The 25,029-nt window shown below is 41.6% G+C and overlaps 1 protein-coding gene across 2 annotated transcripts in view; it reads right to left on the bottom strand.

The window, feature by feature from the left end:
• TBCE (tubulin folding cofactor E) overlaps window positions 1-25,029 on the bottom strand; it is a 131,414-nt gene that overhangs the window by 20,727 nt on the left and 85,658 nt on the right. For both annotated transcript variants that reach the window (XM_029593846.1, XM_029593847.1), the window contains exons 9-11: window positions 17,608-17,703; window positions 11,202-11,266; window positions 11,054-11,118 (exon numbers count right to left, since the gene is read on the bottom strand). In XM_029593846.1, coding sequence (XP_029449706.1) covers window positions 11,054-11,118; window positions 11,202-11,266; window positions 17,608-17,703 — 226 coding nt within the window. The remainder of the gene's footprint in view (window positions 1-11,053; window positions 11,119-11,201; window positions 11,267-17,607; window positions 17,704-25,029) is intronic.

The raw sequence follows: 25,029 nt of genomic DNA, 5'->3' as shown, positions 1-25,029 counted from the left end.
TGCACCTCCTCTTTTCCAGGGTATACATATTCAGATCCTTCAGCCTCCCCTCATAAGTCTTCCAGTGCTGACCCCTCACCATTTTGGTCGCTCTTCTTTGGACCGCCTCTATCCTGTATTTATCTCTTTTGAGATATGGGCACCAGTACTAAACACAGTGGGGTAGATTTTATAAATTTACGCGCGCGCGAACAAAAGTACACTGGATTTTATAAGATACGTGCGTAGCCGCGCGTATCTTATAAAATCTGGGGTCGGCGCGCGCAAGGGGGTGCACATTTGTGCAAACTGTGTGCGCCGAGCCCGGCGCGTGCTGCCTGTTCCTTCCAAGGCCGCTCCGAAATCGGAGGGAACTTTCCTTCCACCTCCCACCACCTTCCCCTACCTAACCGACCCCCCCCCCCCCCGGCCCTATCTAACCCCCCCCCCCCACCTTTGTTGGCAGATTTACGCCTGCAGAAAACAGGCGTAAATCTGCGCGGGCGCGCCATCATGCGACCCGGGGGCTGGTCCAGAGGCCTCGACCACGCCCCCGGGCCGGCATCACGCCCCCAACACTCCTCCTGCCCCACCCCGAAATTTGTGCCGCCCACCCGACACGCCCCCTTTGCAAAGCCCCTGGACTTACGCGCGTCCCGGGGCTTGCGCGCGCCACCGAGCCTATGCAAAATAGGCTCGGTGCCCGCAGGGGGGGGGTTTGGGGTAGGTTTTCGGGGGGTACGCGCGTACCCCTTTGAAAATCTACCCAGTAGGCCTCACCAAGGACCTGTAGAAGGCCATTAATCACCTCTTTTTTCTTACCGGTAATTCTTCTCTCTATGCAGCCCAGCATTCTTTTAGCTTTAGCTATCGCCTTGCCACATTGCTTCACCGCCTTCAGATCACCAGACACTACCAACCAAAGGTCCTCTCCCAGTCTGTGTGCATTAGTCTTTCACCGCCCATCACATAAAGCTCTTTTGGATTGCCGCACCCCAGATGCATGACTCTGCACTTCTTGGCACTGAATCACAGCTGCCAAATCTTTGACTACTCTTCAAGCTTTCTTAAATCATTTATCATTCTCTCTACTCCTTCAGACAGACAAACTTTACTTTCTATCCCTTCCGTCAGGTCGCTCACAAAGATATTGAACAGAATATGTCCCAAAACCAAACCCTATGGCACTCCATTTAACACCATTCTTTCTTCAGAGTAGGTTCCTTTTACCATTACATGCTGTCTCCTGTCAGTCAACCAGTTTGCAATCCACGCTACTACCTTGGCACCTACTCCCAAGCTTCTCATTTTGTTTACTAGTCTCCTATGTGGGACCATATGAAAAGCTTTACTAAAATCCAAATAGATCACATCGAGCGCTCTTTCCTGATCCAATTCTCTAGTCTCCCAATCAAAAAAAAAAATCAGATTTGTCTGACAGGACCTTCCCCTGGTGAATCCATGCTGCCTCAGGTCGAGCAATCCACTGGATTGTAGATTGTTCACTTTCCTTTCCTTCAGCAGAGTCTCCATTAATTTTACCACCACTGAAGTGAGGCTAACCGGCCTGTAGTTTCCAGCCTCCTCTCTGCTCCCACTCTTGTGAAGCAGGACCACCACTGCTCTTCTCCAATCTTGCAGCACCACTCCCGTTTCTAGGGATCTATTTAACAGGTCCTTCAGTGGACCCGCCAACACATCTCTGAGCTCCCTCAGTATTCTGAGATGTTCTTCATTCGGCCCCATGGCTTGGTCCACTTTCATTTTTCCTAGATTTTCCCATACATTCTCTTCTGTAAATGTAATTTTATCTACTCCACCTCCATTCACAATATTGTTAATTAGTGACAGTCCTTCTCAAGGGTCTTCATTAGTGAACATCGAACTGAAGTATTTGTTTAATATATCAGCCATTTCTTCATCTTTTTCCATACATTGATCTTTGTCACCTTTCAATTTCAGTATATCACTTTGGACCTTTCTCTGATATATCTGAAAAATGTTTTGTTACCTCGCCTTACCTCTTTGGCAATCCTTTTTTCTGCCTGACTTTTTGCTTTCTTGATTTCTTTCTTCGTCTTCCTCAGTTTCACCAGATATTTTTCCCTGTGTTCTTTTTTTTTTTTTTAGATACTTTATATTTATTGAATGCTGTACTTTTTGTCTTTATTTTATCAGCCACCTCCTTTGAAAACCAGATCGGTTTCTTATTTGTCTTATTTTTGTTTACTTCTCTAACATACAGATTTGTTGCCTTTGTAATTGCTCCATAAGTCGAAATGGATTCTGCTTGTCCTTCAGATTCTTTGGATTGCTACATTTGAATAGCTGGTGTTATGATATTGCCATGATGGAATTGCATCCTTACTTGGTGGAAAGACAAGCTTGTCAAGCCCCGACCCTTCTCCACCCTTGTCCGCAGGTCATATAGTGATGGGTTTAGTGATTTTAGACACTTCAGCCTATTATGAGGAAATGCATCGTCAGTTTGGTGACTCCAATTTTTACCTTCCTTTGGGTAAGGAACCCACAGGGGAACTATGGGTATAAATCAAAAAAAAGAGTATTAGACTCAGCGGCATTCAAGAAATTCATCACCTCCAAAGAGTACGATTTTTTTGTTTGAGGCCTTTGTCTTCCATCTTGATCCCAAAATCCATAAGTCTCTATCCACACTCCCTGGCCACCCAACTGTATCGGGGTTCAAAGTATGTGGACTTTGTTGCGCCCATTAAGTAGATCAGACTTTTCACATTTCATTCACATTGTGCAGAATTTTTCTTTCAGTACAGAATACAGCTGGCTGGTTACAGCAGATATAACATCGCTTGACACAAACATCGTTCAGGACGCTTACACTGCAGGTGATTTATTCTACTTTGACAGCCAATGAATTATGCAGAAGATATTAGCTCCTTTGTGGTAGAATTAGCATTGATAGCTTTCAAACAGAATTTTTTTTTATGTTCAACCATAAATATTATAAGCAGATCAAAGGCACAGCAATGGGAACCATCATGGCTCCCTCGCTTGCCTGCCTTTATGTGGAACAATTTGAAGAAAATCATATTTACTCTTCTCAACACTGGACCTACATTTCCCTGTGGTCTAGATTCATAGATGACTTTTTTTTTATTATCTTCTGGAAGGACTCTTTAGATAGCCTGTTTTTATTCACTGTTTGGATTAATACCAAAGACCCTAATTTGCAATTCACTATTCATCACCATGAACAAATTTCTTTTTTGGATCTACTGATTTGCAGACACGAAGATACACTTCATACTATAATTTATACAAAAGCTACAGATAGGAACAATCATTTTAGCAACTTTCATTCAGAAAATCTGCAGATTAACATTTCAGCAGGTCAGTTTTTTGAATATAAATTATAGGCTCATCATATCTCAGAAATTTGATAGAGGATATTTATTTATTTAAAAACTTTTCTATGCCATCGTTTAATAGTATACCATCACAACGGTTTACAGACAGGCACATAAATAAGTCTGGTTAGGATTATAAATTAGCTAGTAGGTGCCAATAAATTTTCGGTTACATGATTCAAATAATATACACTATCTGGATCGTGGATTGGAAATTCCATTTATATGACTAATAGACTATCCATATATGAGATATACTGTACTCTCATATATTAATCTTTAGGTATGAGAAAAAATAATAAAGGAGGGTTAACTGCTCTTTGTTAACTTTTAACTGTGTGTCGGAGCTCTTTTTCTTGTCCGTTAGTATTCCTTACTCTCCACTCTCACTGTGAAAAGCTTTTTTGAAGAGCCATGTTTTTAAACTTTTTTTTTTTTTTTTTTTAAAGAGTTTTAAATCTTTCATTAATCTTATTTCGAGTGGCATTGTGTTCCATAATATTGGACCGGCTAGGGATAGTGCTCTCTCTCTTACTTGCGTCAGTTTTGCTGTCTTTACAGAGGGTATGGTTAGTAGAGCTTTATTGGTTGATCTTAGATTTCTCTGGGGGACATGTAGTCGTAGTGCAGTGTTTAGCTAGTCAGTATTTTCCTCATAGATTAGTTTGTGGATTGTGCATAGTGTTTTAAATTGCACTCTTTGTTCAATTGGCAGCCAGTGTAATTCGGCGAGTGTTTGAGTGATGTGATCTCTTCTGCTTTTTCCAGTTAGTATTCTGGCTGCAGAGTTCTGTAAGATTTGTAGTGGTCTTAGTGTTGTATATGGTAATCCAAGCAGAAGTGTGTTGCAATAGTCTGTGCTAGCGAATATAAGTGCTTGAAGAACAGTTCGAAAGTGCGCTTGGGTTAATAGGTGTTTTAGCCTACTAAGGACCATTAGTTTGGCGTAGCCCTCCCTAACTTTCACCGATATGCTTTGCTTAAGATTGAGTTCATTGTCAATTATTACACCTAGGTTTCTGGCTTTTTCGGTTAGTTCCACTATCTAATCTTTTTTAAGTTTGATGGGATTCTGTATTAATTCAGTGGTTTTTCTTTCAAGGTGTATGAATTCTGTCTTTTCAATATTAATTACCAGTTCCATTTGGCTTAGTAGTTGTTTAATTATATCTAGGTACAACATTGCTAAGTTTAGTGTTTTTTCAATTGTTTCCTCTACTGGTAGAATTAGCTGAATGTCATCAGCGTATATGTAATGTATGATACCTAGTCCTGCCAAGAGGTGGCATAGAGGCAGCATGTAGATAGTAAATAGAGTTGCCGAAAGTGCTGAACCCTGTGGGACCCCAGTCTTTAGCTTGATTTTGTCTGATATTGTGTTTTTTATCTGTACCTGAAAAAATCTATTGTTTAGGTAGGATCAGAACCACTCAATTGTTTTGTTTTGTAGTCCTATTTCTTCAAGCCTTTTCAGTAATATGTTGTGGTTTACTGTGTCAAATGCTGCTGACAGGTCTAGTAGTATCATAATGTAGTGTTTTCCGCTGTCAAACCCCCGTAGTACATTATCTGTTAGTGAGATTAGTAATGTTTCGGTGCTATAGTGTTTTCTGAAGCCGTGTTGTGAGGGGTACAGTATGCTATTGTTATCTAGATGTTCTGCCAGTTGCTTTTGTACCATTTTTTCTATTAATTTAGCAAGCATAGGTAGGTTTGAAACAGGTCTATAGTTACTTAAGACATTGAGAATGAGAATCTGGCTGTAAGCATGGTCTTTGTGTTAATAGAGACCTGCTTCTTCAATAACAGCGGCGTCCCCCTGCTGTCCGGGTAGTGTGCACTCTCATTTTCTCATTGCTCTGATATGATACAGAAGATCATTTGTAGCCATTGGCACATATTGAGATTGCACACAGAATTCCAGCAACCTGCGATTTTTGCTTGAACTAGAGGTTACAACCTGCGAGATAATGGGTGCGGGATTGAACACATCAGTCTAACAGCAGAATATTCTCTTTCAAAGGGATAATTTCAATGTTTTTGTTCAGTGTGCCCCAATGATTTGGTTATTCAAACATTTCAGCATCCAGTTTTGCTGATACAAGGCAGCTAGGATTGTAACACCACACAAGTTATATTTGCATTGATTTGCCTTTGTAGTAGGTTATGCATTGGGCATATCAAATTATCAATAAAAACATGTATAGTGCAGCTCTAGAGCTACAGTGACGACAAGGAGAATCGGATGATAGCAAGCCCTTTATTAAAATGCCCGACTCTGGCCGAGTTTCGCTCCCTTGCACAGAGCTGCCTCAGGGGCAATTCATTTATCCAGGACTTGGTTTGATCAATGTGGAGGATATCAAATTGATTATACCTTGGTTGCAGATGAATTCTTTTTCAGACTAATAGGCTTTCTCTTATCGACATAACGTTGTTGCGTTATACCGACGTTGGAGTGAAAAAATGTTCCATAAATAGCAAATGCAAACGAGTCTGAAAAAGAATTCATCTGCAACCAAGGTATAATCAATTTGATATCCTCCACATTGATCAAACCAAGTCCTGGATAAATGAATTGCCCCTGAGGCAGCTCTGTGCAAGGGAGCGAAACTCGGCCAGAGTCGGGCATTTTAATAAAGGGCTTGCTATCATCCGATTCTCCTTGTCGTCACTGTTACACAGTTCACTGGATCGGCTACCGCTTTGCTTTTTGGCTCTAGAGCTACATACATACATGCAAATTAGAAGTTCCAGTGGTTAAACATTGGCTTGATTACTCCCATTCAGTGGATGAGCAGCTATTTTCTCCTAGAGGAAGTAACCTATCACTTATGCCTGCAAAAACGAGAACAGCACTACATCTCACATGGCAATCTTTAGCTCTAGTGGGATTGAATACTATTATTGAATGGGAAGCTTTTTTATGATCGTCCGACTGCTCACTATATAGTTTATTGTTCAGTTTGTTGATGATTTTTCCTTTCTTTTGTTCTTTTAGTGCAGTTACATCAAAGGCCATTTAAAGTATTTTGTCTGCGTAATCGTGCTATCATCGATCAGCTGTTGAAAGGTTTAAAGCTCTTTTGATGCTTGTGTCTTGTAAGCGTTGTTTTCGTTTCTGTTCAGTTTAAGCATGAAGGAGGAAGGCTGAGGTAGGTCAAGCAGCTATAGCGTGGTGGTTTAATTTTGCCTTTTAGTATTTTTCTAAATACAATACCAGGGTTCGAATCTGAATCTGATGCATTTTTTTAATTGATTTTTTCTTTTGAAGTTTGGTTGTTATGTGTGAAAGTGATGTATGAAGAGAAATGATAAAGGGAACAGATCCATTTTTGACCATAAATACCTCTTCTACACAATGTGGTGGTATTTATGTTTTCTATTCTTTTATTATTGGATGCTTAATATATTAGTCTTTTTCTGTATCTTCTTGGTCTCTATCTATATTATACAGCTCTACATGTTAGGCTCCTTGGAGAGCCATGCAGCTTTTTCCCCTGAAGAAGTCAATTTTGGTGAAACAGAGGCCTGTGTTGGGGAGAGCAGAAACTGACGGATTCAATTGGAGGAAAAGCAATTGCATCAGTATTTAGCAAGCTGTATAATAATGATCTTAACATATTTAAGAGCTTCATAGCAATTGATCTGAGGACTTTTTGTCTAGCTCCTTATACCTCTCTGCTTTTGAAAAAATAGTTTACTTCTAAAGTTGTGTGTACATTTTGATTTGATTTTTGTCATTTTGCTATTTATTGATTTATTTAGATATGTGTATATTATTGTAAATTTGTTTGTAACAAGTTATGTGGAAATTGTTTTGTGATATATATTTGAAACCCTCAGGTTGCTTGTGTATAGCTCCTAGCTCATTATCTGCAGCTTACTGGCTGCAATTACTTTTCTACAAAATCGAATCAGTAAATGAAGCCTAGAAAAACTGGGGAGACAACAGTTGCATTCTTCCTGAAAATCCTGTCTTACACAGTTCAGATAATTATTCTGAACTTCCTCTTTAGCTGCTCCCTCTTATGCTTTTTAGTCCTAATCTGCCTGCTGCTGCTGTGACCCAGTAATATAGTAGCATAGTAAATGACAGCAGAAAAAGACCCAATTGGTCCATCCAGTCTGCCTAGCAGGTTTATTTCATTTGTATGGTTTGTTTTTATTAGGGTAGTAATTGCTGCTCTGCGCAGGTTACCTCATCTAACACAAGTTATCTCTTTTATTCATTTCCCTCCTTTAGCCACTAAGAATCACCTGTGTTTATCCAACACCCTACTGAATTCCATATTGTTTCATCACCTCTTCCAGGAGGGCAGTCCATGCAACCAACACCCTTTCTGTGAAGAAATACTTCCTGATGTTGTTCCCAAGTGTACCCCCCCTTGGAGAGCTTCATATCATGACCCTCACACTATAAGCTTCCTCTCCACTGAAAAAGGTTTGATTCATGTGCAGAATTAATATTCTTCAGGTATTTAAAAGTCTCTCCTGTGTCTCTCCTCTCTTCTAGGTACACATATTTAAGGCCCTTCAGTCTCATCAGTCTTCTGGTGCAGACCCTACACCATTTTAGTTATCGGGGGAAAAATAAATAAATAAAAAAGTAGAGAGGGCTTACCAATGTGAGTCCTAGCAGGAGCTGCATATATAGACCAAACTCTCTTTGTGAGCATGACTGCTGGGACTGCCCTGCATGAAGTCCTGCAGGTTAGGTGTAGTCACACTGGCACTCTTCTGTGTGCTGCAGATGAGAATCCATTTTCTACTACCTTTGCTGTCCTGGGTTGAAATAAGTTATGGGCTCAAATCTTTATTCTCCCACTGAAACTCCTTGCAACCCTGGGCAAGTCATTTTAAGGTGAATTTTCAAAGCCCGACGTGCACATGAATTAGGGAATGCATGAATATGTCAGGCTTGTATGCCGAGCGGATTTTTAAAAAGTTGCCCGGATAAGTCCACGCACATATCAGAACTTTAACCAAAACTCTGAGCATAAATACTTATGCAATCAGGTGCATGCCGAGGCCCCCTGCCTCATAACTTTACTTCTACTATGGATGGCGTGCAAGTCAAAAAAACAAACAAACCTTAATGAGCCATTTCGGAGGGGCTTAGAATCTGGGGTAACTGAAGGGTGTACAGGCTATCAAACCATGGGGCATTGGAGGACCTAGCTGTTACCTGGGCAAACTGGTAAAACTGGCAAATGCGTTGGTGCATGTCCCTTTTAGAATCCTCCAATTGTGCAGTAGAAGCAGGATTTGCGCATACCGGCATGAGTCCTCTTAGAATTGGGCCCATGTGCGCACATGTTATAAAATTGGGGGTCAGCACGCACAAGGGGGTGCACAATTGTGCGCCCTGCACGCGCCAACGCCCGCGGCCTTCACCCATTCCCTTTCCCCCTACTCCATCCTTCCCACTCCTTCCCCTAACCCTATGCTAACCCCCCCCCCCCCCCGCGACCTCTATCTTACCTTTTGCGCCTACCGGCACACAATCCTCCAACACAGCAGCAAATGGCCAATGTGCCGGAGGCCTCTGGCCCCGCCCCACCCTTGGACCACCCCCACCATGCCCCTTTTTTTAAGCCCCCGGACTTAGACGTGTCCCGGGGCTTTATAAAATAGGCCCAGCGCGCGTAGAGCTTTGAAAATCCGGCCCTATGTGTAAATTTTCCAACTTACTTGCATATTTATACACCTGCTAATTGTCTGGCTTAAGTGCTATTTAATGTGTTTATTGTATAGTAGTGACTGGGTGAGAGATATGAGTGAACTGCAGGGAGTGCAGGCTGAAGAACTAGGAGGGTCTCGATGACCTGGGGAAGGCCTGGGAAAACTGGCAGACTAATTAGTTAAACTGATAATTTCAGTCACGCATATATGTTTTAAAATGCACTGCGACTTTCTTGGTTGGCAAGAGAGGGATTGAAGGGTCCTCGGAGAGGCCATTTTTTGTTGGGGGGGGTGTTAATGTTAATTTTGGTTCTCAAAATTAAACAAACTAAACATTCATTTAACTGAAAAATGGAAAAAAAATCATCCAAAATGATAAAACAAACCAAAAGTGAAAATCTTTGGCCTGCACATCCCTACTGGGCACTATGTCTGTGCATGAATTATTAAATTTCCCACAGAATTTAAACGTTCTTGATTTATTCATTGTGACTTTCCATATAATCTAGAACTCTTACCTCGACATTATATTTTTTTGCTTGACCAGCTAAGAATTACATTTCCTTAAAACAAGACTCAAAATTGGGGTTCAATTCTGAACTACCAATTTCTTCCAATTTGATCAATGGAAGAAAACTCACTGTTAAATTTTCCAGAGAGAAGTTGAGGGGCTAGGAAGTTTGGATATATGTGTGGGTGTGCTGTTAGCTTTCGCTGGAAACTGCAGAAAGAGCTCACTAAGGAGATCTGGCTTATGAATATTCGCGTTATTATTCCAAAAGAAAAAGCTTTTTCAATAGGGGATGTACAGGAAAAGTTAAGAAAATTTGGCCTGAATGGCTTAAATGTTTTAAATGGAGCCAGTTTGCTTAAAGGGACAGTGAGTAGGGAGGCACATGCTATCCTCCAGTTGTGATATGGAGCATGTATCTATAATGGACATATCTATTGTAGTGATGACTGCTTTGTTTTTGGTTCGTCTATTTTTTTTGTATGTTTATTATTAGTTCAAAATTATAATAAAATGTGTGCATTTTTTTGTTGTTTTTTTTACACAGAGATGGTATATAATGCTATCAGAAGGCTGTTAAAAGCATTCTGAATGATTTGAAGGCTTTTCACTAGTGTCGCTCTTGTGAAAAATGGTCACATTTTTAAAAATCCATAGTTGACTTTCTAGAAATTAAATGTAACGTTAGCATTTTATTCATTCTTCAATGCGTTCTTTTGGGAACTGAGCTTAACGCCTTGAAATTATCAATATATATTTTTTTCTAATGTCATCCTTAATCTTTAATGATAATTCTCTAATAAGCCTCTGACCCTCAGACTTTAACAACCTGCGTTTCCAAAATGATAAAGGTGATGTCCTTGGATAGAACCTACTGCTTGTCTAATTAACAGAGCACTTGATATGTTTTTTCAAAACCTGGAAGCCCTTTATTATTATTCTCTGTGTTTAATCAGCATAAAATCATTTTTGAACCTTTTCAAAAGATGGCCCCACATATCTTTTTCTTTGTAAGGTTAACATGATTTACCCAAACTGTTGCACCTTATCTTCTCAGTGTATATATATATTTTTTTTATATATATAACTGTAATCATTTTTCCAATATTTGTTTTTCTGTTGGAGCCTCTTCAGACGAATTTGCTTCATCAGGGTGAGTATAGTTAAAGCCAAACTAAACATGATCAAGGATAGTGAACACCACAGATTCACTCTTATCAATATTCCACTTTAAATTCAGGAAAATAAGCAAAACTGTCCTAAAAATGTGCTTCCATAGAAACAGATAAAAGGTGACATTTCTTGGAGAAGTAAAAGAAGCCTGCTCTGTATCAGCTGCCCCAAGCAATCTCTGTGAGAGTCTACAGTGGGAGGCCAGATCTGACATGATCTGCTTCCATTTTAATGTAGAATGTTTTGTTTTTTTTTCACATTAAATACCTTGTTACAAACAAAAAAGTATTTCAAAGAAAGAACAGTTCATTCTACTCACTTCTGCTATTGCATTGTCATTCACTGTAAGACTTCTCAAAGAAGAAAACATTGCACTTTTGCATCCTATGGGGAAAAAAATGATAGTATCTACAGAAAGCTTTGAACACAATCCAGGGACAAATTAGCAATACAGTGAATTTACTTACCAGGTCCTACATCTGGAAAGTGTATAGAAGATATTCCAGTACTAGAAAGTATGAGTTGTTCTAATCTAAAATATACAAACCCAGTTTTATTTTAAAAGTCATAAATACAAATATTTTTACACACATTAGGTATTATTAGTGTAAATTTAATGCTTTCCTTAGTTAAGGGTTGAAAACATGCAACTTTTTCATATTCTAAGCCAGTGGTTCTCAACCTTTTTTCGGCCAGGACACACCTGACAGATGGTTCTCATATGCGTGACACACTGAACATGTGACCATCATGGGGCAAAATGTAAATTTACATTCTGCATCCTCAGGAACCCCCTTGACCCCCAAAAATGGGTACAGAGCAGAACTAGGGCATTACCCGTACTACTCACCATACAAAAAAAAGATATTCTGGTTCTGATGACATCTCAGTAAAAGCAAAACAAACTCTCTTTACTGGCAGACAGAATTTACCACTACAAATATTTAACCAGGCCCTAAACACTAATACACCTCCTATTAGGAAATCAGAGCAAGCCAAGCTGCTATAGATACCCACTTAGAAATAATTGTAAAACTATATTAATAAATGCTTCAAAACAGCTGATGAACAGAATAACATCCAACAATTAAAAACTCATAAAAATTATTAAAAATTGTACAAATATCAATAAAATGTTTCAAAACAGCTGATACATCACATAATACCCAATAATTAAAATGGCAGTCAATCCAGAAAAATTAACTTAAAAAGCCCTGTCCTCACAGTCCTCTTCCTTAGGGCCCACAACCAGTATCTACATACATACAAACATACACATACATACATACACACACACACATACACACACACACACACACCAGTTAGCTCCCTGACCAGTCTGTCTCTCTCTCACAGATACCAGTAACCTCCCTGACCAGTCTCTGTCTCTCACACACACACACACCAGTCATCTTCCTGACTAGTCTGTCTCTCTCTCACAGAAACACATCACCTCTGACCAGTCTCTCTCTCAATCACACAAATGCTCTGTCACTTACATACAAGCTCTCAGTCACACACAAATGCTCTTGCTCCCATTCTACCACAACCCACAAAGCTGCCATTCACACACCCATGAAGCTGCCACTCACCACCCAGGCACCTATTCTACCACACACACACACACACAAACAAAGCTGCCACTCACGCACCCAGGCACCCATTCTACCACACACAAACAAAGCTGCCACTCACCACCCAGGCACCTATTCTACCACACACACACAAACAAAGCTGCCACTCACACACCCAGGCACCCATTCTACCACACACAAACAAAGCTGCCACTCACGCACCCAGGCACCCATTCTACCACACACAAACAAAGCTGCCACTCACGCACCCAGGCACCCATTCTACCACAAACACAAGCTCACATGGGGCCTCTTCTCATTGTTTGGCCCAATAAGCCTGGCCTCCGCTTATCAGCCGCTGCTGGCCTGATCTCTGGTGGTGCACAGGGCCTCTCCGCTCTTTGGCCCTGCCAGCCTGGCCTCCGGCAGCGGTGCACAGGTCTCTCCACTCTTCAGCCGCCAGCGGTGGCGCACAGGTCTCTCCATTCTTCGGCCCTGCCGGCCTGGCCTCCGGTGGCGGCGCGCAGCATCTCTCCATTCTTCAGCGCCTTCAGTGGCAGCGCACGTCTCTCCACTCTTCAGCCGCCGCCAGCAGCACACAGATCTCTCCATTCTTCGGCCCCTCCAGTGGCAGTGCTCATCTCTCCACTCTTCAGCCGCCGGCAGCAGCACACAGATCTCTCCATTCTTTGGCTCCGCCGGCCTGGCCTCCGGCGGCGGTCTGCAGCGTCTCGCCATCCTTCGGCCTGGCCTCCAGCAGCGGTGCACACATCTCTCCACTCTTCAGCCCTGCCCCTGGGGAGAAGGTAAGCACAACTGGGGCAGTGGGACACCGGGAGCCGTGACACACCTGCCGGTGCTTGGCGACACACTGGCTGAGAACCGCTGTTCTAAGCAGTTCTCTAAAAGGTATCTCATAAAAAAGAGGCTTTCATAATTAACATGTGGTTTTCATAATTATATAGGGGACAGAAATTCAAATACACAACATCAGCATTATGAGGAAGATCTATTAAATACTTCTGGGGGAATTCTGCACACAAAATCTTAAAATTCTGCAAAATTCTGAATACTTTAAATTGGTCAAAATAACACAATATACATGACAGTCTTTAAGTAATTAATTTAAAATGTAATACAGAAAAAAAGTTATTACTTAAAGATGCAGAGTTTCAAATATTTTGAGTTGAATTTCCATAAATGTTCACTGTAAGTGTCTCTTCCACCCTCTCTCCCTACTCCCCTGGCCAGTCTCCTTTCACTTTGCATCTCAGGCCCCCAACTCCTCCACCTGCCACTATCTTTCCCCCCCTCCTCTCGACTCAATCCCTTCCACTCTATCTTCACTCCCGGATTTTGACCCCTCTCTCAGTACTGCCCCTCACAAAGGCTCCCTCTGCCTCTCTCACACACACACACACTCCCTCTCTCTAGTGCACGTACACACACCCCTCATATAGACTCCCTCTCTCTCTTGCACACACACTCATATAGCCCCCCCTCTCTCTCTCACATAGGCTACCTACTTCTCTCTCTCATACACCCCTCTCCACTGGCTCCTTCTTTTGCTCACACACCCCCTACACATAGGCTCCCTCTCTCACACACATACATCCCATCACACACAGGCTCTCACAAATACACATCTCTTTTTTTCATACACACCAACTCCCAAGCTCTCATACATATACACACTCCTTCACAGTCTCCTCACATAGGCTCCCTCTCTCTGGCATCCACACCCATGCATCCTCATTCTTGCTCTCTCTTTTACCCCCAAGGCTTGCAGTCTTACACACACACTCTAACCAGGGCCTGCTTCATCTTCGCCGCGAATGGAACAGACTCTGCTCACGACATGCCAGGGCCTGAAAATTTCTGCGCAGGAGGGAAATTCTAATTCTGTGCTCTGCAGTAGCGCAGAATTCCCCCAGGACTACTTAAACAGTTTTAACAAAAAAGAGCAATTATATGAGTTCTAAACAGTACTTTTACTCATGTTACAAATGAATTCATTTGTCAGCGATACATACTACTTTAATAACAGATTCACAAAGCTATTTCTCTCTACAGCATTTGTAAAAAAATAATAATAATAATCAGTTACTAAAATTGGCAGTATGCCAGTGACTCTGTGCAGTTCAAATCATTATTTGTGGACATAGGTTATTCAAATAATTAAAACAGTGAGAGTCACAGAAAAGAGAGTAAGACAGAAAAAAGAACAATAGCTGGTACTTGAATCCATAAATATTAAACACTTACCACTGGCACACATTTCAAGAAAATCCAACCTGTTTCAAACATGTCAGATAAAAGCTAGGGAAGAAAGTGAAACCATATTCCTTTGTTCAGGAAAAAATGTGGGTCATAATCAAAAGCGAACACATACAGCAATTACCCTTTATGGAAAACATGATAGTTTACAAGTAGGGATGTGTGAACTTCTTTAAAAGTAGTCCAAGAACCAAATCAACAAACCTGCTCAAAATTCACAAGTGTCAAATTTATTTGGTAATTTATTACTCGCTTACCCAAAAACACTCTAGGTGATGAACAGTATATTTTAATACAAAAAATCTTGCATAGTTCAAAAACACACACCATAAAAAGATAAACCAGTTGTTGTCCCTTAATAATGAGGCAGGAGGGACGTTGCCTTCCTTCTTCCTCAGATTTTGAAGTTAGGACCATCAGAGGGGTTAAGCCTTGAGAGTGGGGGCTGGGTGTCATTTAGGCTACAGTTCTAAATTGTTGTATATGAATTTTACTTCCTGATGTACTTATATGTTGGTGAAATATTTTCAGATTTTATGTTTCATTGTTTATGATAATGATGATACTTTGTATGAGTTATTTACTGATGAATTTATACATTAGATATGTACTTTAATATATTTGTGTATTTTACTGCTGTTTTGTATTACTTTGATGCTTTTTGAGAGAGGCAGTATACAAGTATAATATAAACACAACCCGAAGCAGATTCATGGAACTCAGCCACCAGATCTACTTAAATTCCACTTTGGATTTCTTTCAGACTGGTGGATTTCCTAAAACAAACTTTAGATTTCCTCCAATTATCTCAGGATCTATGTGGGAAAATCCATTCCCTCAAACGGGAATACGTATGTCAATACTGACCCTGAGGTTTTAAAAAGAGATTTCTTCAGGGGAATCTCCTATGTAGAGTAAAGAGGTTCCAGATGCTATAGCTCACTGTGGTTTGGTATTATATGAGAAAAAAAATATGCTGACAGTTCAGTTATAGTTTAAAATATTCAAATATTATTTTGAATATTACCGAATACCACTGAGCTCTTCTCAGGCACATGTGTGAATTATTTTGTTTGCATACCATCACCTTCTCTCCTCTTTATGGTAAGCAAACATGCTTTTCTCCATTAACAAGGAGGGCTGAATTAGTTATGACATGTGGGAAATCCCACACAGAGGGTTGCACTGAGGAGCACTTACTGAAATAAGCAACCTGGCTCCCCTATGGAGAATGGACAACTCAGAAAAGAGGTTATGTAAAACTACTTGTCCAAAAATACTGTCAACTCTTCAGAGTTTGTCCAGACAATAGTGGGACATGAAGATACGAACAGAGGACCAAGCTGAAGCTTTGCAGATGTCGTTGATAGACACAGCTCTCAGATGAGTGACTGAAGTAGCCATGGCTCTGACCTGATGAACCTTGATGGAGTTGGTGATCTGCAATCTGGCTAGCATATAGCACTGCACAATACAGCCAGATGGAATGGTATATTTACCAACAACTACACCGATTCTATTGGGATTATAAAACAGAAACAGCGGAGACGGTGAGGCTTGACGGTGAGGCTTGACGGTGAGGCTGCGTCTTCTTTGGGTAGTAGGCCAGGGACCTTTTGCTATTCAGTCTGTGAAGGGCCTTTTCTCACTTATGTGCACAAGGCCTCAGAAAAAAAGTAGGCAGAACAATTGATTGGTTGATATGAAATGCAGAAACCACTTTAGGCAGAAACTTAGAATGGGAGTAGAGCACCACTGATATGAAAAAAATATAAAATGATGGAGAGTAAAATATCAAGGCCGTTCATTAATACATCTAGCCAAAATAAAGGCTACCTGGAACACTACCCCCTGGATCATCAGCACCTTTGGAGGAATGAAAAGTGAAGCTGAAGGTATGGAATGCTTTGGTGATGCTGAATGCTCCCTGTGGCCCATTCACTTGGATACCAATTTCTTCACAGATGAGCAGCTTTCTGCAGAAGACCCTCAGAAACCCCCACAGGGGATGAAGCCAAGGAACGTGGCATGGAGCCGGGGTGCTCTGGCACCCTACTCTTCTTTGATCTGCTTGACTACAACGACCCAGGAGATCCCAGAGGGGCTAGAAGAACAGGAAGATGGGAAAGATGATTCCTTTCTGGAACACGAAAAGTAGGAGGAAGTGTAGTGCCTATGTTCAAGGGCTCGGCAGAGCTCGCCCATTTTGTCAGCTCACTTCTTTTGCACCCTCTGAGACATTCTGCCATAATGGTAGCATTTGGCATAGTCATGGTTGGGGCAGAGGCAACAGTAGCAAACCGCATGCTTATCAGAAAAGGACATGACCTGACCACAATTGCAGGCCCAGAAGCCAGTTGGAATGGAGCCCTTCCCCAGCATCCTAAATCTTCTAACCTTTTTCTTGGTCCATCCGGCGTGTCGGACGACGCCACTCAATTTTAATTCACACAATGTTTGTTTTCCTAGCAGCGGATTTAGAAATGAAAATGAAGGATCACTGCTGGTATTCAAACCCCTCCCCCCCCCCCCAACCACCACCCAAAAATAAAATCCTCTAATGGCTCAGTGGCACTGCTACAAAATAAACTGTGGGAATCAAAAGTTTACAACCCATGCCAACATCCTGTCACACATCCTGTCACCTAAGATTAAATGCTGCATAGGCAAAGATGCACACTCCCTAAATAAGAAGAGACTGATTAATTTCTCTGCAAGATCTACAACAACTGACTGAAAGCACTGAAGTCTCAAAGGTGACTGCAGTGGGACTCCCAAAAATCAGATGAAGGAAGCTTTAAGCAAGTCCATCTAGGAGTAGACAGCAAATCAGAAGGGAACAATGAACATGCACGAAGGTTATTGCAAAGCCTTAAACTACTTAATACATTGGGATTTCAAATCTTCTGTCTGCAACCAAGTCTAATGCTGCTTGCAAAAGAATTGCCTATGGTTATCTTGGCTATGGAATGGCTGATGTAGAAGGCAGAATGAACTCTAAAAACGAGCTGTAATCTCTCACCTTGGTAGGTATGCTATTTGCTGCAGCTGAGTGGAATCCAGTAACTTGTTGTTAGAGAGGTCTAGTGTTTTCAAGGACTGTAGCATATTAACTGGTCTGCAATAACAGAAATATTTTACACTAAGTCAACACCACATTTCAAACAACACGTAAATAATTAAGTCTCATATTCTCTCTCTGCTCAACTGCGTGCCACTTGACATCAATAAATGTAACAAAGTAGGATAGGTGGCTACCAGGTAATAAATTCAATTACTAAACAAAACCAATTCCCCCCCTACAGTAATATCACTGGTTTTAAAACATTTCACAAATTATTTTTGGTTTGGTTGACATAACATTATTTTATGTATTTAAATATATTTGTAAAAGGGTAATTATTTGGCTATAATTACTACTCTCCAAAGATAAGCATCTAAATAGCCACATGACCTGTCATGTGTTCAGGTAAAATATGCTTCTATCAAGCTATAAGAGTTTCATAAATTTCAAGTAGTACTGCATGATGTTTGAGTCACTGGTTCCAAGTGCAGTCAGTTCCTTTTTATGCTTTTCAACAAATGGAAAAGGGATCAAAGTTCATCCATCCATCTGTTGGTAAGATAACACACCAAAAAAGGGACAAAATCACCAAATTTGGCACCCAGGAAGAAAATATGAACATATCAGATGAGTTTGAAAGCCAAAAATATTGGGTTGGTAACTTCAGAGAACAGAGCCTCCCCTCCCCTCCCAAAAAATTAAAAATCCCCATTGCTTTATATGGGAAACGAGAATTCCTTAACTGTAACAGGCGTTCTCCAAGAATAACAGTCCTGACACATGGGTGACATCATCTGATGGAGCCCAGCACAGAACTTATGTCAAACTTTCTAGAACTTTGATTGTGCCTCACTGAGCATGCTCACGCATACCACATGTTCATGAATGGGCCCCTTTAGTCTTCTACCTTAGCAACTACAATTGAAGTCAATGCCAAGGGTTACGGGCTGTCCTCGAAAAACACCCGTTACAGGTAAGCAACTCTGTTTTCTCAGAGGACAAGCAGGCTGGTAGTCGTCACACATGGGGAATCCCTAGCTACAGCCTGCCCCAAACGGAAAAAGGGGAACAAAAATGTTCCAATGGACGAAACAGTATTTTTGTTGGCAACAAGCCTTTTTTCCCAGATTCTGTTTTTTCTTTTTTTTTTTTTTTTTTTTAATTTATATGTATTAATTTCAATGATAATACAAAAACATTTTTGCACAGAAACATTAGTGAAAATAATATACACGCATCAAAAGAAAAAGGAAAGGCAACAAAATATAAACACACCTCTCTCTCATTATTTTAGCCGGGACAACAATTTGAGGGGAGAAGAGAAAAAAAAATAGCAATTACTATAGCATGAGAAACCCACTGCCATTTTACTTAAAGGATAGACTATCTTGATCTAATGAGGACACAGGTGAAGAAACCAAATTCCAAGCATCCCAAAAAACTCAACGGTTCAGGAAAAAGAAGTATAACAATCAATATTAAGCTTGACTACATATTTACACAGATATCTTGGTAAGGAGGAGGCTCCAAGAGCCTGTGCTTCCTGGCGTAAAGCCAGAAAGCCTCTCTGCCTTTCTTGTATTACTCTAGCCAAAGTCTGGATAAATCCTAACTACCTGACCCCCCAAAAAAAATCGCACTCATGTTCTTAAAGTAACACTTTATAACAACTTAAATCTTGTTCATATATAAAACAAACTTAAGAGTGTAGCCCTCTCAGTCATCTCGAGAGATGAAGATTCCAGGAACATGGTCAAATTTGATAAATCTGGAGATATTTGCGATATACCTTGCCATCCAGGGTTTGATTTAAAAGGAAGGAAAAACAACTTATTAAACGAGGGAATATTATCAGAAGCAATATGTAACACTTCCATAAAGTATTTCCTTAAAGTTATCCTCAGCAATTCACCAATAATCTTAGGAAAATTAGTGAAACGCAAGTTTAAACGTCTAAGCTGATTTTCCACAAGCTCAATTCTCTTTGTAAGAAAACCACATTCTTGGATAAGTGTAGAATTTACAGACTGAACATCATGGACTGTTTTCTCAAGAGTTTGGATTCGACCAGTGTGTTCTTAAAATATTCTCTGATGATCTTGTGAAAGAGAATCCAAAAAACAGATAACACCAGGTCTCACAATGAATCAAGAGTAACTACAGCTGCTTTAGTTGGTATGTGAGGACTCCTAGCTACAGATGACTCACCCACCAAACCAAGGGAATCTGATGATGGAATTCTTGCATTATAGGAAGCCATTGCTGCTGTTAAAAATTTTGGAGATAGATATATGTGATCCAAAGCTTCTGCACTGAGATAGTCACATAGAAAAGATAAGCTCAGTACAGCAAGAGACAAACAGCTGGCTGCTGCTTCCAATGAGACGACTCCAGTGACATCATCACTCTGCACATCTGCTATCTCGGTGGTTTTCTTACTTCACTCTGCCGGAGGTAGATGACTATCTAGTGGGCTAAGGGATGCCTCCTCCTTGGCTGAATGCAGCACTGCTCTACCAGCACTGAGAATGGGACTTAAAGCCAAGCATTTCAGCAGTGGGAGACACAAACACTGGAACAGTACGTTGATCCGATAGAAGAGAGGTCCCAGAAGGAAAGACCCTCATTCCTGCCTTCCTTTTAAACAGATTCTCCGTACAAAATTAGAAAGAGAGATGAAACTTATGGAGCAGCAGTGAGCCGTGCTTATCTCATTTGGTTATCTTGACGCTTCCCTTGCCCGTTCCTTCTTATTTCCCATTGAGGGGCAGCCTGGAACAAAAATAACAGGCCCTAGGAAGGAAAGGATATATGTTTTACATAGATTCCAATGGACAGAGTGGCCAAACCTATTGTGTTGGCCATCCATGTCCAATCAGTAGTTAGATGTGAATAAATGGAGAGAACTCAATGTTACAGCTTTGCAGATCTCTTTCATGAGGGCTGATTGCAGGTGAGCCACAGACAATGCCATTACTCAGACAGAATGAGCCTTGACACGACCCACCAGATTCAGGCTCGCCTGAGTATAACAGAAGGAAATGCATTTGCTAGTCAATTAAAGTTTGTTTGGCAACAGCTATCCCCCAATTTGCTGGTATCAAAATAAACAAAATGTTGGGTGGACTTTCTATGGGCTTCAGTTACTCCAAGTAAAAAGCCAAGGCTCTTTTGCTGACCAAACTGTGCAGAACTGGTTCCCCAGGCCGAATGTCCACTGAGGTGAAGAATGTGGGAACGACAACTGATTAGTTAAGAAGGAATTCAGACTCCACCTTAGGCAAGAACTTAGGATGCATGCGCAGAAGTACCCCATCACGATGAAATCTTGTATAAGTTGAATAAGATACTAAAGCCTGGAGATCACTGACCCTGAATGTTGAAGTGACCGCCACCAAAAAGATGACCTTCCAAGTCAGGTGCTTCAGGTCACAGGAACGCAGTGGATCAAAGAGAACTTTCATTAGCTAGCTCAACACCAAATTGAGGTCCCAGACAATGTTCCCTCTAAGGATTGGATTGCTGTGTGCAAAACTATTTGCTCATGAACAAAACCTTTTGGTTTCATTACCCTTTGATGCAAGAAGTCTATCAATTTTATGCTCACAGCAACCCAATCCCTTGGTAGCAGCATGCACACAAACTTTCTCATATACTAACAATTTATATTCACTCTCATACTCTTTCACACATATAGATGTTCATTCCCACACAAATACACACACTCACTTTCACTGAAAAGCCGCACAGGTGCCAAAGGAGCCGATGACTGCCAGCACCATCAACTGTTCCCCTTGGCTCATCTAAGCAACCGAGGGAGTCGCTGTTGTGAGCTCAATGGTATCCATAAACAGCGCCCATGGCTGCTGATAGTCTCGATAGCATCCTTGGTGCTCATCAGCACTGATGGTGCTCAAAGCCCAGAATATGTCCCCCAACACCCTATGACCCCAGCACCTTTGGTGCTGGATGGCGCCTCAAGGCACCCGAGAGCATCAGCGCCCACGGCACTCGATGACTGTACATCATCAAAGGCATTCTAAATGCTTAATAGTCTTAAGGGCATTAGACCATGGTGCACCCTGGATGCCTCGGTGCTCAAGGATGTCTGGGGTTGATGGCAACGAGGCTGTCCAAGGCCTGAAAGCCCCTGTCACCCGAGGGCTTCTGAGGCCCTTGAGGGCTCTCACAACCCCCACGCCCAAGTTGATGGCCTTGAAAGCGACCAGGATGCTTGATGGTGATCCCAGTACCCCCTGGCAGTGATGGTGTTCGACAGTCAAGATTGGCCATGAATAGCATTGCTGGCAACATGTCTGATGGTCTCTATGGTGCTCGATGGCATCAAGGGCAGCTTTGATGGCATCGAGGTTATCCATGGCACTTAATGGAAGTCTCGGCACCCTGATTTCGATGCATCAGTCCAAGGCCTTTTATGACTTTCAAGGTCGATGCCTCTACTCCAATGCATTGAGGTTCATGGCACTCTATGATGCTCGGGTTGATGGCCATTCTGCCAGTGCATTGAGAGTCCATGGAGCAGAAGGGCTCTTGCCTACAGCCATGGTGCTTGATGGTGTGCACTGTTCTTGATGGCGCCCACGGTCAATGGCCCTTACAGCATCAAAACAGCCGCATACCTTAAAGGCATCAAGAGCTCCATGGCACCTCAATTGCATCAAGGGTGACCATAGCTCAATGCAGTCCTGGTCCCCGACATGGTCCTGATATTGATCCATCAGACCATCAATGCACTGGCAGAGATGTGCATAGGCAACTGATATCAGGCATGGCACCAAAGGTGCAGCAGTAACACTTCCTTGTCCAGGTTCCTGTTCACCCTCTCTCACAAGGAAACTGCACTGCCAACCCTGGCAAGCAGAAGGGGAGGCTACGTCATCCAGGGTTCCAGCCCGTGGAGGCTAGTTCCTTAGAATGTGGGGAGGATGAGCTCTCCTCTCTACAGAAATGGTGCGGGCCTTGATTCCTTCACTGTCTGAGCCTCCATCAATGCCAATCGAATGGTGAAATGATATGGAACTCCTGCCCGGGTAGAACATTAAGGGAGTCCCCAGGCTCAGTGGCTTACATGGATTGCATTGTCAGTCATGCCAGCACCAGACAGAGGCATAAAAACAAGACAGAGTAAGGAGAGGACACAGAAACTAAACTGCAGGTATAGTATTTATTTACTAAGGAATAGAATTAAATTCTACCAGGCTGCAAAGCAGCTAAGGCTTGCTTTGCAGCTAGAAGAGTTGAAAGGAAGAAAAAAAAGAAAGAAAAACTACTGCAAGGAAAAAGAAATAGAAAAACAGCTGCAGCTCTTAAAAAAAAATTCACAAGAAAAACTTTGAGGAGAGAGCAAATGTGACAACATGACCACATGGCTCTATGAACAAAAAAAAAAAAAAGAGACTGAGGGCTCTGCCTAGGGGGCAGGGTGATAACTACAGTTGCACATGCTAAGTAGAACATGTTTGAAAGCTCTAGAATCTTTGAGATCAAAGTTCAGGGCCAGACTCCATCCAATGATGTCACTCCATGTGTGAGGACTGCCATCTTGCTTGTCCTCGGAGAAATCTCAAGCTTTCTTGAATTGATATACAGTTTTTGCTTCCATCACCCCCACTGGGAGGCCATTCCAAGCATCCACTATCTTGTCTAGAAAGAAATATTTCCTAAGCTTACTCCTGAATCTATGTATGACATTCACCATTTTATTCTCCGTTCCTTTCCTAATAATTCCTAACATTCTGTTTGATTGGGCCACTAGACAACTGGAACAAGGAAGAACACTGGATGTGATTTATCTGGATTTCAGCAAAGCTTTCGATACTGTCCCATACAAAAGGCTCATGAACAAAATGAGAAGCCTGGGAATGGGTCCCAAGATAGTAGAATAGATTAAAAACTGGTTGACTGACAAACAACAGTGAGTGGAGGTAAATGGAACCTATTCTGAGGAGAGAAGAATGGTAAGTGGAGTGCCTCAAGGACTGGTTCTGGGGTTGGTTTTGTTCAATATTTTTGTGAGTGACATAGTGGAAGGGTTAGAACAGGGGTGGTGAGCTCCAGTCTTTGAGGGCCACAAACAGGCCAGGTTTTCAGGATAACCACAGTGAATATGCATGAGATAGTTTTGCATACATTGGAGACAGAGCATGCAGATCTATCTCATGTATATTCATTTTGGATATCCTGAAAACCTGGCCTGTTTATGGCCCTCGAGGTCCGGAGTTTGCCACTCCTGGGTTAGAAGGAAAGGTTTGTCTTTTTGCAGATGAGACTAAGATCTGCAACAGAGTGGACATGCCTAAAGGAGTGGAGAGAAGGAAAAGTGATCTAAGAAAGCTTGAAGAGTGGTCAAAGGTTTGGCAGCTGGGATTCAAAGCCAGGAAGTGCAGAATCATGCATCTGAGGTGCAGAAATCCAAAGCAGCTAAACATTATTGGAGATGAGAGACTGATGTGCAAGAAGCAGAAAAGAGACCTTGGGATGATAGTGGTGGACGATCTGAAAGTAACAAAGCAACGTGACAAAGTGGTGGCTATGCCAGAAGAATGCTGGGTTGCATTGAAAGAGGCATAACCAGCAAGAAAAAAATGAGGTGATATTGCCCCTGTACAGCCTCATCGAGTACTGTGTTCAGTTCTGGAGATCGTATCTTAAAAAAAAGGACAGAGACAGAATTTAAGCAGTCCAAAGAAAGGAAACCAAAATGGTGTGCAGTCTGCATCAAAAGCCATGAGATAGGAATGACAGATCTAAATATGCATATCCTGGAGGACAGAAGATACAAGGGTGATATGATACAGACATTTAAATACTTGAAGGCTATAAATGAAGCACAGAACTGAGTCTTTTCTAATGGAAGGAAAGCATGGAACTAGGGGTCATAATATGAAGCACCAAAGGGGTAGATTTGAGAACATCGGGAAACATTTCTTCACGGAAAGAATGGTGGATGCATGGAATGCTCTCCCAGAAGTAGTAGTTAAGACAAAAACTGTAATGGAATTCAAAAGAGCTTGGGTTAAACACAGAGGATCCCTAGTGGCACTGGAGTAACCTGAATTGAACAGCAGTTACTAGCCTTGACACAAAGCATGGGAGTAATCTAAAAGGAGCGGCAGTTACTACTGTAATAGAATTTTAAAAAATACATTAAAATAAATAAAGAAAGCTTGCTGGGCAGACTGGATGGACCACTTGGGACTTTTTCTACAATCATTTACTATCTTACTATGCTTTTCTGGCCACTGCTGTACACTGAACCTGATTGTGTTCATGATACTCATCTTAGGTATGTGGCAGCTCTGTAACATATGGGGCCCTATGCTGGGGCAAAAGCAGAATATGCTTAAACCACATCCTGAC

Source organism: Rhinatrema bivittatum, chromosome 3, assembly GCF_901001135.1.
Source record: "Rhinatrema bivittatum chromosome 3, aRhiBiv1.1, whole genome shotgun sequence".
NCBI classification, from domain to species: domain Eukaryota; kingdom Metazoa; phylum Chordata; class Amphibia; order Gymnophiona; family Rhinatrematidae; genus Rhinatrema; species Rhinatrema bivittatum.
Note: the sequence above shows the minus strand (reverse complement) of the source record. Positions and strands in the feature narration are given on the sequence as shown.